Below are 17,259 nucleotides of genomic sequence, written 5' to 3' on the forward strand. Positions count from 1 at the left end.
ACCTCCCTCCCTCTGTCAACCCCTTAGTTTGTTCTCTGTCATTAAGTCTTTTGTGGCTTGTTTCCCTCTCTTCTCTTCCCACCCTCTTCCCATATGTTAATCTGTTTTGATTCTTAAATTCCACATATGAATGAAATCATGGTATTTGTCTTTCTCTGACTGACTTATTTCACTTAGCATAATATATTCTAGCTCCATCTACATCATTGAAAATGGCAAGATCAGACACCAGAATTATAAGAGGGATTGCCTTGAATTTGTGGATCGCTTTGGGCAGTATTGGTATTTTTTTCTCCCTAAAAGCCCCAACATGGGACTTTAACTCACAATCCTGAGATCAAGAGTTGCATGTTTTACGAAGTGAGCCAGCCAGGTGCCCCTTGAGGAGTATAGCCATCTTAACAATGTTAAGTCTTTTGATTTATGAGCATGGCTTGTTTTCCCATTTATTTTAAATCTTTAATTTTTCTCAACAATGTTTTGTAGTTTTCAGAGTATAAGTTTTGTACTTTTGTTAAATTTATTCCCATTTTATCTTTTTGATGGCTATTGTAAATGTTTTCTTAGTTTCATGTTTGATTGTTCATTGCAAGTGATTAAAAATATAATTGATTTTTGTAGATTCGTCTTGTATCGTGCAAGCTTGCTGACCTCATTTAGTAATTCCAATAGTTTTTTAGTGGATTCCCTAGGATTTTCTTTATACACGATTATGACACCTGCAAATAGAAGTAGTTTTACTTCTACATTTCCAACCTAGATGACATTTATTCATTGATTCGTTCATTCATTCATTTACCTAATTGCTCTGGCTAGTACCTCCAACACAGTGTTGAAGAGACGTGATGAGAGGAGATATTCTTGTCTCGTTCATGATGTTAGGGAGAAATAACTCACCATTAACTATGATGTTAACTTTTCATAGATACCCTTCATCAGGTTGAGGAAGTTCCCATCTAACTCCTAGTTGTTTTTATTTTTATTATGAAAGGGTGTTGGATTTTTGTCAGATGCTCTTTCTACATCTAATGAGATGATCATGTGATTTTTGTTTCTTATTTATTGATATAATGTAGTACATGACTTGATTTTCAAATGTTAAACCAACTTTGAAATTCTAGGATAAATTGTACTTGGTCATGGTGTATAATTCTTTTTAAATGCTGCTGTGTGTTCAGTTTGCTAGTATTTTGATGAGGATTTTTTTGATCTGTATTCATAAGAGATACTGGTTTGTAATTTACTTTTCTTGTAATATCTTTTGTCTGATTTTGATATCAGGATAATCCTGGTCTCATAAAATGAATTGGGAAGTGTTCCTCACTTCTGTTTTTTGGAAGAGTTTGTGCAAAGTTGATTCAGTTTTCACTTTAATTGGTAGAATTCAGAAACCATCTGGTCCTGGGCTTTGTGAGTAGTTTTTTGATTGCAAACTCAATTGCTTCACTTGTTATAGGTCTATCCAGATTGTCTGTTTCTTCTTGAGGCAGTTTTGATAGTTTGTGTGTCTTTATAGGAATTTATCCATTTCATCTAAGTTATCTAATTTGGGTGTACAGTTGTTCATGGTATTTCTTCATAATCCTTTTTATATTTATAAGGCTAGTGGTGATGATTCTCTTTCATTTCTTTAAAAAAAATTTTTTTTTAATGTTTATTTATTTTTGAGAGAGACAGAGACAGAGCTTGAGCGGGGGAGGGGCAGAGAGAGAGGGAGACCCAGAATCCGAAGCAGGCTCCAGGCTCCGAGCTGTCAGCACAGAGTCTGATGCGGGGCTTGAACCTATGGACAGTGAGATCATGACCTGAGCTGAAGTCGGATGCCCAACCTACTGAGACACCCAGGCGGCCCCCTCTTTCATTTCTGATCCTACTAATGGGAGTCTTCTCTCTTTTTTTTTCCAATTTTGTTGATCATAACAAAGAGCTAGGGTTTGGTGTCACTGATTTTTCTTTGTTGTTTTTCTATTCCTTTTTCATTCATTTCTACCCTGATCTTTATTATTTCTGTCCTTCTTGCTTTAGGTTTAGTTGTACTTCTTTTTCTGGTATCTTAATGTAGAAGGTTAGGTTATTGATTTGAGTTCTTTCTTCTTAATATAGTCATTTACAGCTATAAATTTTCCTGTAAGCACTCCTTCATATGCATCTCATTAATTTTGGTATGTTTTTTTTTTTTTTTTTTTCCATTTTCATCCATATCAAAGTATTTTCTGATATCTCTTTCGATTTCTTCTTTGACCCATTGGCTGTTTAGGAGTGTGTTAATTTCCATATGTTTGTGAGTTAACCAATTTTTTTTCTCCTGCTATTGATTTCTAATTTCATTCTATTGTGGCCAGGGGACATACTTTGTATTATTTCTATCCTCTTACATTTATTGAGGTTTGTTTTGTGGCTTAACATATTTATCCTGGAGAATGTTCACATGTGCATTAAGAAAAAAAGTATATTCTGTTGCTGGGTGGAGTGTTCTAGAGATGTCTGTTAGGTCTGGTTGTTTATAGTGTTCAAATATATCCTTGTTTATGTATCCATTAATGGTTTATTCTAGTTGTTCAGTCATTAATGAAAGAAGAGTACTGAAATCTTCCAACTATTTTTTTTTTAATTTATTTATTTTGAGAGAGAGGGAGAGAGAGAATCCCAAGCAGGCTCAGCACTAACAGTTTGATGTGGCGCTCGAACTCACAAACCATGAGATCATGACTTGTGGTGAAATTAAGAGTTGGATGCTTAACCAACTGAGCCACCCAAGTGTCCCTAAAGTCCTCCAACTATTGCTGCTGAGTTGTTTATTTCTCCCTACATTCCTTTCAGGTTTTGTTTGATATATTTTGGTGCTTTGATATATATGATTGTAATTGTCATGTGCATATGTCCTTTTTAAAATGTCCCTTTTTGTCTCTAATAATATTTTTGTTTTAAAGTCTACTTTTTCTGATATTAGTATAACTTTCTTGTGGTTGCTGTTTACATGATTATATCTTCTTCTATCCTTTAACTTTTAATCAATTCATATCTTGCAGTTTAAAGTGTATCCCTTGTATATGGTGTATAGTCAAATCTTATTTTTTTCCCCAATCTGACAGTCTCTGCCTTTTGTCTGGATTGTTAAATCCATTCACATTTAATGTTCTTATTGGTATAGCTGGGTTTAATGTCTGCCATTTAACTTTTTGTTTTGTGTTTCATGCCTTTTTTATTCCTTTATTTCCCCTTTACTGCTTGCTTTTGCATTAAGTGAATATTTTCTAATGCAGCATTTAAATGTCTTTAACCGTTTTGTCATTATATTTTTATTTATTTTTTGATAGTTGCTCTAGGGTTTCTCATATACATCTTAACTTATGAGAATCAACTTTAGTTTTATACTACCTTAATTCCAGTGATATATGGAATTTTTTAAACTAAAGTTATAAATAATGTTTTGAATGAAACTTGATTAATTTTTTCTGGCAATATATTACTAAAACTAGTGTCTTTGGATTAGTTCAAAGATGTTAGGTTGGAATCTTCAGTTCTTAATAAACCTGATAGTAAGAATCGGTTAAATAGCTTATACATTACCAGTAGCAGTTGTTTTAAATATAGTAGAAGAAATTAATTCAAAGGTTACTTCTTTGCAAATTTCTATGGCAATATTAGGTTCTTTTTCAAAGACATTTTCAGAATTACCCGAAGTCTTTTTGAAATATGTCTTTATATAGTATATTTTTTCTTAAATATATGTAAAAGAGGTTCTTGTCATTTGGTCAATCACTGAAAAATGCTACTTTTTGTGTCGTAAACTGCACAGGTAAACTTAATGGCAAGGTTACTTACGGCTTTGCATTAGATAATCTCTTGTGATCTTTTAATAGACTTCTATATGTTACTTCATAAACTCTTAGTTATTTTACACATTTGTAGGTGCTTTGAAAGAGTTTTAAGTATTAATGTATTAATTTACTTTACAAGACAAATTCAAGGGGTTAACGCTACACCATTGGGCTTTTAATGATGTCATGTTCATTTTCGCATAATGATAAACTTTCCTCTGTGGGAGAGAAATAAGTGGAGGTATATAGATAGGTGGCTGAGAATGTGAAATATCCCTGGATATGCTTGTAGAAATGTTGTATAAACGAATGTCCTCTATCTTATGTGTTAGGTCAGAATAAAAGTTGTGAACAGTTGGCCTAAATTATCTTGGTGCTTGCTCTAGTGCTCTGTTTTAGCTGAGGAAAGTTGGCCCAATATTTATAATCCTACAACATAAAAATTGCTTCTGCTACAAAGAAAAAAATGAATACTATATAATTTAGTTAAAACTGAAAATGTCAAATGGCATCATGACAGCATTGCACTTGAAAAATGATAATTACTTAGCAAAGTGTTAGGAAGTTTGTTTAAAATATTGTCATAGTTTTAGGTTGAGATCTAGGAGTCATATCTTTATGAATTTTAATGTCAATGATGTTTTTCTAACATCTCTTAGAAAGGATTATGATTACTAGACAAAAAGTAGGAACCAGGTTTATACTTCCAGTTCTCATGAGGAATGAACATGCATAGCAAATAAGAGAAAGAAAGACATTGTACTCCATTAATGGCTATTAAGAAAGGATCAAGAGGACACAAGAATTCAGGTTAAGAAAATAGTTTGGGGCAAAGCACTGCTAAAATATAAGGAGTCCTGCCCTACCTATACCTGTCCACAAAAATTACCAAAGCAAGGCTTAATTCATTGCTTATTTAATTGAATTAAAGGTAAGCCATATTTTGTGCTAGTTACATATTAAGCTTGGAAGAGAAATGAGCCTTTCACAGAGTCATATAGAATATGCTAGGGCCAAGAGCAGCTCCAGACTTCTACCTGCACACTAGGGAAAAAAGACAATCTTTTGAACAATAAGAAAGGGACTTTTTTTTTTTTTTTGTATAAAGTTCAGCAAAAATTAAATATAGAGGTTTGAAAAAATATTTTAGCTTTACCTCATCAGTATGACTTCATTTTCACAATGAAAAAAACAACAACAGAGTATGACTTCAGTCTGAAAATGGATTATTTCTCTTTAACTTACACAACCTAAAACTCTGGTTTCTTAAAAGTTTTATTGAGAACTCTACTATTTTCAAGCAAGTGTTGTCGAACATTAAAATTTTGCTATCAAATAAAGATATTTTTGTGCCTTGTGTTCTTTTCAATTTTCCATTGGAATTGAGAAATAAGCTACTGCTTATCCTATCTTGAACTCTGATGAGAGGTAAGGTAATATGGGTAAAAAACAGGATCTAAAAACCTTATGTTAAAGGAAGTATATTTGAAGTATATTTACTTTTGGCAACTGTCAGTAATTTGCGGTAAGTCACTTAACCTCTGCAGACTCAAATTTTTATAAGTAAAATAATGTGTTGTGCTAAGATTTAGATCTATGAGGTCTTTTCCAAATCAAATCTTCTTTACTAATTGAAGCTAATGATTCCACTTAACTATCAGAATCAGAAGACCATCTTTCCTTGTTGGTTTAAAAGTAATTGTTTCAAAGGAGAATCACATTAATAAGGTGAAACATGACTATTGTTTGACCGAGTATTTCCCCAAATCCTTCATGAACATACTGATATGCTACTGTTGAGATATTTTACCTCATTCCTCTACTTCTCCTCAGTTTTTATCAGTGGGTATGTAACTTGATCTCATCAAAGTAGGATAGGTAAATTTATGAATAAATTAGATGCTATGGAATGAATATGTTGTGGCAAACAACTGGTTTAGAATACAACTTAGGAAAAGGGTATTCATGGGAATTTTCTAAATGTTTCTCAATGAACATTTATCTTTGGCATTGGGGAAAAAAGTTAATTCTTTTACAAGTACAGACCAGAAGAAACCAATTTTGTTGTATTCTTATCTGGTCTATATACTTTTGGTTCTCTGTATAAGGTCACATGCTAGTTTTCATGACTAATTTTAAAGATTTTGGGTTGATATTCAGTTTAATTACCAAAATTACAAGACGCACATTTCAAACTGCACTTAGGATTGTTGATGGAATTAGCCTCCTTAGAGGAGTGATAATCTGCAATTCTCTGATGGGGATGGAGTCATTATAGATCACCTTGAAGATAATTACTATCGGGAGATGACCGCTATGGTGAAACTTAATGCCAGGACAAATGGAGGGAGATGGGGTATCACATTATTCTTTGAAAGTGTTTGAAATAGCAAAAGTTTAGTTGATCATAGTGGGATGTACAAATTCAAAACATCTGCTTTTTATTTACTACTCATGCTTGGTGGAGTGAGGAATGAAGTGTGAGGACTTTTTTCTTGCTCTGTGCCAATGTAGAGAGACAATGTAAGTAGCAGAAAGAGCTGAGCTGGTCAGGAGGCCTGGATTCCAGTCCCATCTCTTTCATTTACTAGTCCTATATTTTATCTTCTGTAAGATAAGGATAATAATATCTGACCTTCAAGTTGTGTAACTGAAGAAAGCACTTTGAAAGTATAAAATGTTCACTTTTAAGATTATAGAGTAGTATAATTGTGGGCAATGAAAATTTAGGTTATAAACACTGAAAAAAATATGCTGTTCTATTTTTTCCTTTTTGGTGCACTTTTCCAGGTGAATGTGCCTCTTAGGAGCAGTTGTCTGGGAGTGACTGGATTAAGCTTGGGCTGCACAGGCAGATTGTGCTCCCTGAAAGACTCATAGCAGCTCACCCAGCATGTCCAGAGTGTGAAGCATGAAGTACATTTATCCTGCAAAAATGATAAGTAAATATAAGATTAAAAATTTCAAGAATTCGATTTTTAGTAAATGCAGCAACAAAATCAATGAAAACTAAAATCATATTCAGAGTAATACATGCCACTATTTTTCACAGATCTCACAGCACTTTGAAAGAGCCATTTACGTGTTGATTTGAATTGTTCAGACATTTTAACTACATAGAGCAATTTTTTTAAAGTGGTGAAGCCAAGAATAAAAAAATAAAATCAGTGACAGAAATTGGAACAAAATATACTCTACAAGAAGGTACCTGAATCTTTGAATTTGAATTGAAAATGAGAAAATGGGAAGGTGCCAAATCATTCCACAGTACTGCCTCAGCCCTGAGAATATATGGACCTCTGATAGTCTTTGAGTTGTCAGCTGTCACCTTCTCAGAATGTGATGATGGACGTGGGGCTTATCAAAATTTCAAAGGGTTCTGAAAATCATATAAAAAGTAGAAGTATACTGTCTTTGTACAAAAATGTGTCAAGTGTTCAGGTTATATAATGAAGAGATTTATAATAGAAGATCGCTAAGATTTTGGAGATTTATCCTTTTTTCCTGCATACATCAAACAACATTCTACTTGTCATCTTGCCTCAACTTAATTCCATATAAACTCACAAAGGCCAGAAAGTTACTTGAAATACAGTATATCAGTCATGATTTTGTATCTGGAAAAAGAAAACACACACACAACACCTATTTTATGTAATCTTCCTGTGACCAAAATGTATTTGTATGCTTAAAAATTATCACTTAGGAAAGGATAAAAAATCCTGTTGTGGAGTCATTTTAAAGAACACATCTTTTAATATTAACATTTGAGGTAAAATTTGGATTTTTCTCTCACTTCCAGTCCCTTCTTCCCTTCACTGTTAACCTTTACTTGGAGATTTATTTATTGCCCTATGCCAGGAGTAGCAAGTGACTGGCTCATGGATTCATCAATTCATTAATTCACTTAAATTGTCTTTTGTGGGGGGAGTAAAGATAACAAAAATGTAATTGATCTTGGTTGGCTGTAGCTATCAGAGTGAAACAGGACAGCAATATCTTATACAGCCAGGAGATGGTGGTGGTGTCCATAAAAGTAGACCATTTAGTTTTCTGCATTGTCGGGACTGTTTTAAAGCCCTCTATTTTCAAAATTCACACAGGATCTAAACATTTTAAATGTCAAATTTTGGGAATGTTCTCCCATTTTTAAATCAAGGGGTTTTGTTTCCACATCTATATAAGGAATTAGACCTTTCTTCTCAGGGCATTGGCACACATAGCACATTTTTGCAAATGGAATTATGAACCTATGATTAAGTGATGTTACTTAAGGGGGGTTTTGTTATCTGTTGTAGTGAAATTATAATAAGGTGACTAGGGTGAAGCTTTTTTCTCCCCTCTCTTTTAATTCCTTACTCTTTTTTAAAATATCCTTTTGATTTTCTCTCTTCTCCCCACTACTACTCTACGTGGTATCTTAAGCATAAATAATAGACCTCTGTAATTTCTACTGCAAGATGCAGTTGTTAAGAGTGTGAGATCTAATATCACAAACTGCCTTAAAAGTTTTATTGGTAGTTAGTATACATTTCTTACTTGGTTGATGCTTTCAACTCTGTTAAGTTCTGACACAGGACTAGCCTCAGAGTGGAATGTTACCAAGTAAACTCATTTACCAATGAGTGATTGTTTTATCTAAGACTTATGTTTTATTGCATAACTTAATGAATTCAGCAAGGCCCTCGGGAGTACAGTATTTCTTTCTTTAATTCTATGGCTAATTGCCCTCAGTTCAATTTTGCCACTGTGATATCAATTCCACATCGTCTGAATCTACTGGGTTAATTGCACTATGATGGGTGTGATCATTGGAGACTTAGTGAGGAGTTTTAGAAATGTTACAAAATGAATCCGGAAGGATGACGAAATTAATGTCTACAAATTATTTACAAAATGTTTATATCCCAGGCCCTGATCTACGCGCTTGGGGGAAGTCAGTGAGCAAAACCCATAAAAGGCCTCCATCCTCATGGGACTTAACAATGAACATGGGAGGACCTAGTCAATAAACAATACATCTAAATAAATTATACGGTATATTGATGGCGACAGCTACTCCAGAAAGAGCAAGGGCGGGTCCGGGACATGACGAAGGGGTGAGGCCGGGCGCAGTACGAAGTCGGCTGGTCAAGAGAAACCGCGTGCAGGCTTGAAGGAGGCGCGGGATCAGCGCCCTGCGGGAGGGGTCCTGCGGTGGATGGGGGCAGGCGGGGCGGCCTGGGAGCCGGTGCCGCAGCAGTTCAACAGACCTTCATTAGGAATTCGCTCCAGTCTGGGTTCGAGTTCCTAATTAGACTTCCGGCGAGCCAATTTCAGGGGGATCCAGCGCCAGCGGCCTCTCCGCTTGGCGGGGCTGGCTGCGGTCGGAATGATCAGCGCGGCGGCGCAGCGCGCGCCGGAGCTCCCAGTCGTGCGGACCCCTAGAGGGGCGGCTCCGCAGCCCGGGCACTGAGCGCGCGACGGGCGCGGGGCGGGGCCGGCGGACGCCATCGCGTCGCTACGGGCTGCCGGCGGCGGCGGCGGCCTGGTCAGGACGGCCGCGGCGTCCTCGCCGCGCTCCGCTCGCCCACGGCCGCCGGGCCCTAGCCCCGTTCCCTGCCTGGTCCCCCGCGGCGGCGCGCGCGGCCAGGTTGGGCGGGGCGGTTCCGGGGATGAGGAGGCGGCGGCGCGCCGAGACGATGCTCCGGACCTGAAGAGACGCCGGCACAAGGCGCGGCGGCCGAGCGCAGCGCCGACCCGCGGGATGGCTCAGCCGGCGGGCCCGGCGGGCGGCGGGGAGCCCCGGGCGGAGCCGGCGGGTGGCGAGGGGCCGCCGGACCCCGAGGCGGCGGGCGGCCCGCCGGACGCGCTGAGCTTGGAGGAGATACTGAGGCTCTACAACCAGCCCATCAACGAGGAGCAGGCGTGGGCCGTGTGCTACCAGTGCTGCGGCTCCCTGCGTGCCGCGGCCGCCGGCCGCCGCCAGCCCCGCCACCGCGTGCGCTCAGCCGCGCAGATCCGTGTCTGGAGGGACGGCGCCGTCACCCTGGCGCCCGGCGACGCGGGAGAGCCGCCCCCCGCTGCGGGTGAGGCCGCCGACCTGCGCCCCCGCGGAGAATCCCCGCCGCGACCCTATTTCCCTCGCAGTCCCCGGCCTGGTCCTTCCGCCCCGCGACCCCCCCTCCACCCCTCCCCCCCGCAACGAGAGGACCCCTCCTCGGCCCCTCTTTTCCCTCGCAGTCCCTGGGCCCTGCCCCCTCTCCGCGACCCTTACCTCCCACAGGAGGATCCCCGCTGTGCCCCCCCCCCCCCCCTTTTCCCTCGCAGTTCCTGGGCCCGGCTCTTCCGCCCCGCGACCCCCCACCTCCCAAGGGAGACCGGGAGGAGCCGGGCCTGGGGCCGGCGGGGGAGGGTGGTGCTGGCGCTGTGGTGGAGCGGCGCCCCACGTAGGTCAGAGCAGGGGGTGGGGGGCGGGTAGCGGCACAAAGAGGGGCTGTGAAGAGGGTGTCTGGGCGGGCCTGCGCCGCCCTCCCCACTCCGGCTGGGCCATCCGACCTGCCCAGGGTGCTGGTAATTGTACACACTGTCATAGGACAGCTGCCCGCGTCTTGTTTGGGAAATGGAATGGGTTGGGTCCTTTTCGTGATAAGCTATGTATACATACTTACATGCCAGGGCTATTTACTGGGGTTGCATTTATGGTGTGATAGGTGCTATGAAAGGTTCACGTGAGATCTCACCAAGGATACTTAATTCTGCTGTCAGGAAAATTACACCTTTCAGAATGAATAGTCAGCTAATAGTATTTTTTTAATTTGGCAACAAATTCCTTTGGTTAGGAAATATAAAAAGCCCCGAGGAGAATTTTGTTATATTGGGAGAGATGGAAGGAGATTAAATAATGATTTCTATCTAGCTCCTGAAAATTATAAAACAACTGCTATTTACGTGCATATTAGAATTTCTTGTGATGAAAAAACAGGTTTGTCGAGTCAAACGTTGACAGGATTTCAGATAAACAGAAAATGGATTTTGGTTAGGTCATTGTCTGGTGTAAATTCTTCAAGATTATCACCTACACGTTAATATGTAGCTAGGGCTTACTCAGATTTGGTGATGGTGATGAAGGGATTGATAATAGGTTTTTCATGTCAGTTTTAATGTAATTCAGTCTTTTGAGAGGCAAGTATGTTAAGAACATAGAGAAATAATCTGCCCTCACTTTTAGAAAGTTGATGAAAGTATCAAAATGCTAACGGTGAAAGATGTAATTCATAAGTAGTTAGTAAAATGACATTTAATGCAAATCCTTATTTAAAATAAAAAACGTTCAAGGTTATAGATAACAATTCTTTCAATTCCACCAGAACATTAATACATTAATTTGTGTGTGTGTGTGTGTGTTGTGTGTGTGTGTGTGGTAAACACATTTTAGAACTTTTATTTATTTAAATTGAGTCTTTATAATTCTTTAGAAATTATTTTATTTCAAATAGTTTTTAGTTTATTTGATGTGTTTATTGTTTTTAAGTTTTGACTTAACATTAGTGGAAAATACTCGGGATTATAATTTACTTACAGTGTATTAATATATTAAAAGATAAATTTATTATAAAATACAGCAAAGCCATGCCTTGGAATCTGGCATTTCTAAGGAAAATAATGTTGGGTGCGACCCCATTTTATTTTATTATTATTTTTTTAATGTTTATTTATTTTTGAGAGAGAGCGCAAGCAGGGAAGGGGCAGAGAGAGAGGGAGACAGAATCTGAAGCAGGCTCCAGGCTCTGAGCTGTCACCACAGAGCCTGACAAGGGGCTCGAACCCATAAGCCACTAGATCATGACCTTTGAGCTGGAGTCAGACATCACACCCTTAACTGAGCCACCCAGGTGCCCTGCAACCCCCTTTTAGAAGTAGCATTTGGTACTGGTGTCTTCTGGAAGAAACAAACAGCAGTTTACATTATCTTTCTCTTGAACTTGATCCCAGAAGAGTGTGGTTTATGTTATGTTTATGGACCTACAGTAGTTTACTTGTCAAAGACAAGGGTGTATTCTGGTGGTAGTTAAAATGAATTATCGTTATTATTTTGCATCATTCCTATGAGTGATAACATCTTGACCTCAATGTAATACTCTTTTCACGGAGAGAATAGTAGTTTCCCTGCAGTAGCGGCAATGGATTTATAAACATTTTGTGTTGTTCCTTAGTTCTTTTTTTTTTTTTTTAATTTTTAAAGTTTATTTTGAGAGAGAGGGAATGAGGGGGGGAGGGACATGGGGAGAGAGAGAGAGAGAGAGAGAGAGAGAGAGAGAGAATCCCAATCCCAAGCAGGCTCCAAGCCATCAGCGCAGAACCTGATGCAGGGCTTGAACCCACAAACAGCAAATCATGACTTGAACTGAGATCAGTCAATAGTCAGATGCTTAACTGCACTACACAGGCACCCCATCTTCTTCCTTAGTTCTGCTCATGATTTCTGCTACCAGTTGTGGAGAGAGCCCAACCAAAGTTGTTGATACAATCTTGAGCATTTTAGGGTTGACTGATTAAAAATCTTTAGGAAGTTCATACCAAAATGTTGTTTATATTTATTTACTCCTAGGATTTAAGAGTAGTTGCATGGCTACAGAAGGTACAACTGAGCACTTAATCTTGATTCTTAAAAATTAATGATAACTTATACTGTGTACATGTATAAATTGTTTTTAAGGAAAAATGGTAATCATGACACTTCAATTCTAAGAAGTACTTTTTCATTGTAGGGCATTTACCATGTATGTTGTTGGCAATCAACAGCATTTATATTTTCATACATTTACCCATTGATTTATTTCCAAATGGAGGTTTAGGGAAATTAAGGGACTTGCTTAAATTCATACTGGTAACTTTGAATAAAATCCAGGTCTTTCAACCTCTAGGCTTAGAAACAGATTTGGTTTGAATTTGGGTCATGATTCCTCCCCTTCCTAGCTGAGTAACCTTGAGTAACTTCCTTAACCTCCCTTAATTAATGAGTTAAAGACACTCAAGTTCTGCATATATAGTCACCCTGAGTCCAGCCTTGTCATCTGTAAAATGAGAATAGATGACTTTTTCACGAGAGAGTGTTTAAGTGAGATGACGCGTGTAAAATGACAACAGCAAGGCTTAGTATGTAGCAGATACTCAGTAAGTTTTAGTTTCCTTTTTCCCCTAATTCTGTGTCCTTTCACACCACCATGGTGCCTCTGGTCCTGCAATTCTGCATTTTTACTCAGAATTGGGACAAATGTTTGGGTCAGGGTTTCTCAGTCTCAGCACCATTGACATTTTTGGATGAATAGTTCGGTATGGGGCTTCCCTGTGCCTGTATAGGATGTACAGCAGCATCCGTGATCTCTACCCACTGGATGCCACTAACTACCCATCCCCTCCCCCAAGTCATAACAATGAAAAATGTCTCTGGACATGTCTAAATGTCCCCTGGGAGGGCAAAGTGATCTGTTGAGAACTATTGGTCTAGCAGATGATGAGTGGTACGCAGGGTTGTGTTCAGAGTGGAGAATCGGATCCTCGCGGTTATCCTCCAGTGAGTGAGTCTTTCAGCTGGCCACTGTTCCCTCTGCTGTTGAATGAATGAACAAGTGGTATTGGTTCCCTATCAGTAGTATTGCTCCTCTTAATCCCATAGATGCGTGGGATGCATGTTGCTCACATGCTTTCTGAACTTGTTTTGGGGTTGAATATAGTAGTAATTGATTTTAGTTCTTGTTTACTTTTAACAGTGTTGATACATCCAGTATGTTCACAATCAGTTTGAATTAAATTAGAAATACTTTATAAAAGAAATAGGAAAATGATGAAAGATGTGGGAGACACGGAAATGAGACCAATACGGAAAAAAAAAAAAAGGAATAGGCAATTTTATTTAGCATTCAGATATAATCTAGTGCCATATACTAACATGGCCATGAAAGCAGTGTGATAAAGGGCTGAAGGAGATAAATTAAAGAAGAAGAAAATATTAGTTCTTTAAAGGATGTCTTAAGAGTGAAAATGATTAAATCATGAATTAGTATATTTTATGAAGCTATTTCTGTGATGATAGAAGGAAACTTGCTTAGAATCAAGAGGGCTTATGATTCTTCTTAGGTGGATAACTTAACATTTTTATTTTACCCAATGTTTATGTACTTGTAGCCATAGTAAGACCTTATTGTCTGGTAACAGTTTGATGAAGTTTTTGCTTTCACACCTCTGTCAAATGAGTTAAAGACACTTAGGGTCTACATATAGAGCCTACTCTTTGTCACCAGTGTACCTAACTGGCATTTCGAACACATTTTACTATACACATTATTTAGTAAGAGTCATTGATGGAATTTAGGTTATATTTCAGATCTTTGAAAGATTGAAACTTTTTTTTTTCCTGGGATGCCACAAAGAATTATTCATAACAGCAGTATTAGAGCTTAGATCCATTGCATGATCTCTCAGCAGCCTCTTAGTCCTTAAATACTCATCTGACAAAAAAAAACATTTCAGATTTTGGTTTCAAAATCTTTGATGTATCTATAATGGTAGATGTATAAAGAACATTTAAAATGACCACATCTTGATTTAAAATAATCTTAGATTGGTAATAGGTTTTCCTTTGAGGAACAATGAAAACCTGCGTGCATACTAATAACGGCATCCCTTGGTATAGGAAACATTCAGGCTTTGTTTGGACTTTGAAAAGAGGACATGATCCGTCAACTTCTCAGCAAGTTTCATGCTAATTTGGTGGGAGAATTGGTCTTGGAATAATATACTATTTGATTTTAAAGAGAGACCGAATAGTTGTGGAGAAGGTTAAAATAGTGAAAACATATTTTAAAAGATTAATTCTTTTTCATTCTTGGTATAATTCTTGAGTGTTCACATCCTGATCATTAAATGGAAGGAACTTTTGAGATTTATGTGTATGTGTCCAGGGTAGAGTTTGGGGGTGAATGATGGTATTAGGGGTTGGTGAAATGTCTTATCAGGCACAGTAATAGGTAAGGATTATTCCATTTGAACAGTATGTCCAAATTTGTTGGGTAATTAAATTTTAAAAACATGAATTGAGTTCCTGCTATTGTGTAAGCAGTGAGCGATATAAAAATAAATTGTTTTAGACATTGAAGAAGAGAAGATAAAACATAAACACAGTGGAAAGTTTACCACGAAGCTAGTGCAGCTTCAACCCTGAGCCCACTTATTTACACAAGCCTCTTCTAGGCCCCTGGGTGGGGCTTCAGTGATATGTTCAGGTAGTCATTTACAAAATTAAGATATTTTAGCCATAATCAGTAACATTGCTGTCACTTTTGACTCCAGTTTACCCTCCAACATACTTCTAGTTGTGTTGCATTATGTGAGAGTAGCCACGGACATTTTTGGCAGAAATTGTGCAATAGTGCGTTTGTGGTTTGTATCTGTGTTTCTGCCTTCTGCAGAGGAAAACAGTGGAAAGAGTTTGGTTATATACAGATATGGGTACTTAAGTAAGTTAAGGTTCTTTTGGAAAGCCATTAGCCTCACCAAGAATTATGACTCATCTTTAGAAGAAAACAACCATTGATCTACCAAGGACTATATGTTGGTGAGAGATGACGAGTCACGCTCTGCCTGTTTTATTTCTTTTTTTTTTTTTTTTAATTTTTTTTTCAACGTTTTTTATTTATTTTTGGGACAGAGAGAGACAGAGCATGAACGGGGGAGGGGCAGAGAGAGAGGGAGACACAGAATCGGAAACAGGCTGCAGGCTCCGAGCCATCAGCTCAGAGCCTGACGCGGGGCTCGAACTCACGGACCGCGAGATCGTGACCTGGCTGAAGTCGGACGCTCAACCGACTGCGCCACCCAGGCGCCCCCTGCCTGTTTTATTTCTAAGGTCAGAATCACTTTTCCGCATCACAAATTCTGTAAAATGGCAACAGTTCCCATCCTGCTTTCATGATAGTGTCATCTGAGCCATATTGTTTCCCGCTTGCTTCCTGTTGGCTAAGTAGAAAAAAGGGAAACAATCTTCTAGATATTTGTTTAAAACTCTGAGGAAAACATTGCCTATTACCAAAAATAGTGGGTTTTTTATAAACATTTTTTAAAATGTTTATTTATTTTTGAGAGAGAGAGAGAGAGGGGCAGAGAGAGAAGGAGACACAGAATCTGAAGCAGGCTCTAGGCTCTGAGCTGTCAGCACTGAGCCCAATGCGGGGCTTGAACTTGTAAACTGCAAGATCATGACCCGAGCCGAAGTCGGAGGCTTAACCGACAGCCACCCAGGTGTCCCAATAAGCTTTTTATTTTGAGATAATTTTAGATATACAGAAAAGTTTGAAAGATAGCACAGAGAATTCCTGTGTACTTCTTACCCAGTTCTCTTAATGTTACCATCTTCTACTGTGCTGTTTGTCAAAACTAAGAAGCCAGCGCTGGCACATTGCTTTAATTAAACTCCATACTTCACTTGGATTTCCCTAGTTTTTCTGTTAATGGCCTTTTTCCTGTATAATATGGAATACTGTATTATTCCATAATACAGTATGGAATACTTCTGGTCTGTTGTGGTTTCTTAGACTTTCCTGGTTTCCCCTGAGTTAACAGTCTTGAGGAGTACTGGTCAGGGGTTTTGCAGGCTATCCTTCCATTTACGTTTGCCTAATGTTTTCCTGACTAGACTGGGGTTATGTGTTTGGGCAAAGAATTATTACCACATAGGGAAAGGGGCTCCTCTCATCACGTAGGATGGAGGCATACGATATTGACACGACACCACTGGGGATATGCACTTACTTGCTGGGTTTCTCCACTAAAGAGTTACCTTTTCTACAATCTGTTCTTTGGAAAGGAGTCACTAAGTCTAGCCTGCATTCGAGAAGGGGGCCTCTTCCTGGAGGGGTGAATTAATATTGTTATTACTACTTAATTTTATATTACTTAATTTTAATATAATTTTATATTTTGTTACTACTTAATATTATTTGGACTTCTTCTGTAAGGAAGATTTGTCCCTTTCCCCCCCATTTATGTATTTATATCATTCTGGAATCATGTATATTTTATACTTCGTTATTCATTACCATGTTATTTTGTTGCTCAAATTGTTCCAGCTGTAGCCATTGGAAGCTCCTTCATGTTGGCTCCTGTGTCCCTTTGACATGCAGCCATCCTTTTGTGTTTTTGAGCACATCTTTACTTTCTGGTGCTACAAGATACTTTAAGGTTTATGATGTGTATGTATTTTGTCCTGGCCCTACAATCAGACATACCTCTAAGGAGCTCAGCACGGGGTATGATTGCTGATGCTGGTGTTGTTTTGTTTTAAATATAGAAGAATTCAAATAGCATAAGGCATAGTTCTTTTTGGTGTTCAAACTTTGTTAGATTTGTGAGGTATCTTTCTGGTATCTCGCTTTTACTGGCATGCCTACCACATCTTTTC

At 38.7% G+C, this 17,259-nt stretch overlaps 2 protein-coding genes across 11 annotated transcripts in view; both read left to right on the top strand.

The window, feature by feature from the left end:
• The window catches only part of CEP76 (centrosomal protein 76), a 35,030-nt gene extending 26,913 nt beyond the window's left edge, over positions 1 to 8,117 (top strand). For 3 of the 6 annotated variants that reach the window (XM_042909583.1, XM_042909586.1, XM_042909587.1), the window contains exon 13: positions 6,612 to 6,701. Coding sequence is in view for 2 of the 6 variants with exons in the window: in XM_042909585.1 (XP_042765519.1) it covers positions 6,612 to 6,701 (90 nt within the window). In the remaining 4 variants the exon portion in view is untranslated. Of the gene's footprint in view, positions 1 to 6,611; positions 6,846 to 6,873 lie in introns of those variants that run through there. The other 3 variants (XR_006195036.1, XM_042909585.1, XM_042909584.1) reach the window with 3 other exon arrangements.
• Positions 8,118 to 9,340: 1,223 nt separating this feature from the next.
• The window catches only part of SPIRE1 (spire type actin nucleation factor 1), a 198,820-nt gene continuing 190,901 nt past the window's right edge, over positions 9,341 to 17,259 (top strand). For 2 of the 5 annotated variants that reach the window (XM_042909576.1, XM_042909577.1), the window contains exon 1: positions 9,341 to 9,889. In XM_042909576.1, the coding sequence (XP_042765510.1) occupies positions 9,568 to 9,889 (322 nt within the window). In that variant the 5' untranslated portion in view covers positions 9,341 to 9,567. Of the gene's footprint in view, positions 9,890 to 10,306; positions 10,374 to 17,259 lie in introns of those variants that run through there. The other 3 variants (XM_042909578.1, XM_042909579.1, XM_042909582.1) reach the window with 2 other exon arrangements.

Source organism: Panthera leo, chromosome D3 (genome assembly GCF_018350215.1).
Source record: "Panthera leo isolate Ple1 chromosome D3, P.leo_Ple1_pat1.1, whole genome shotgun sequence".
NCBI classification, from domain to species: Eukaryota; Metazoa; Chordata; class Mammalia; order Carnivora; family Felidae; genus Panthera; species Panthera leo.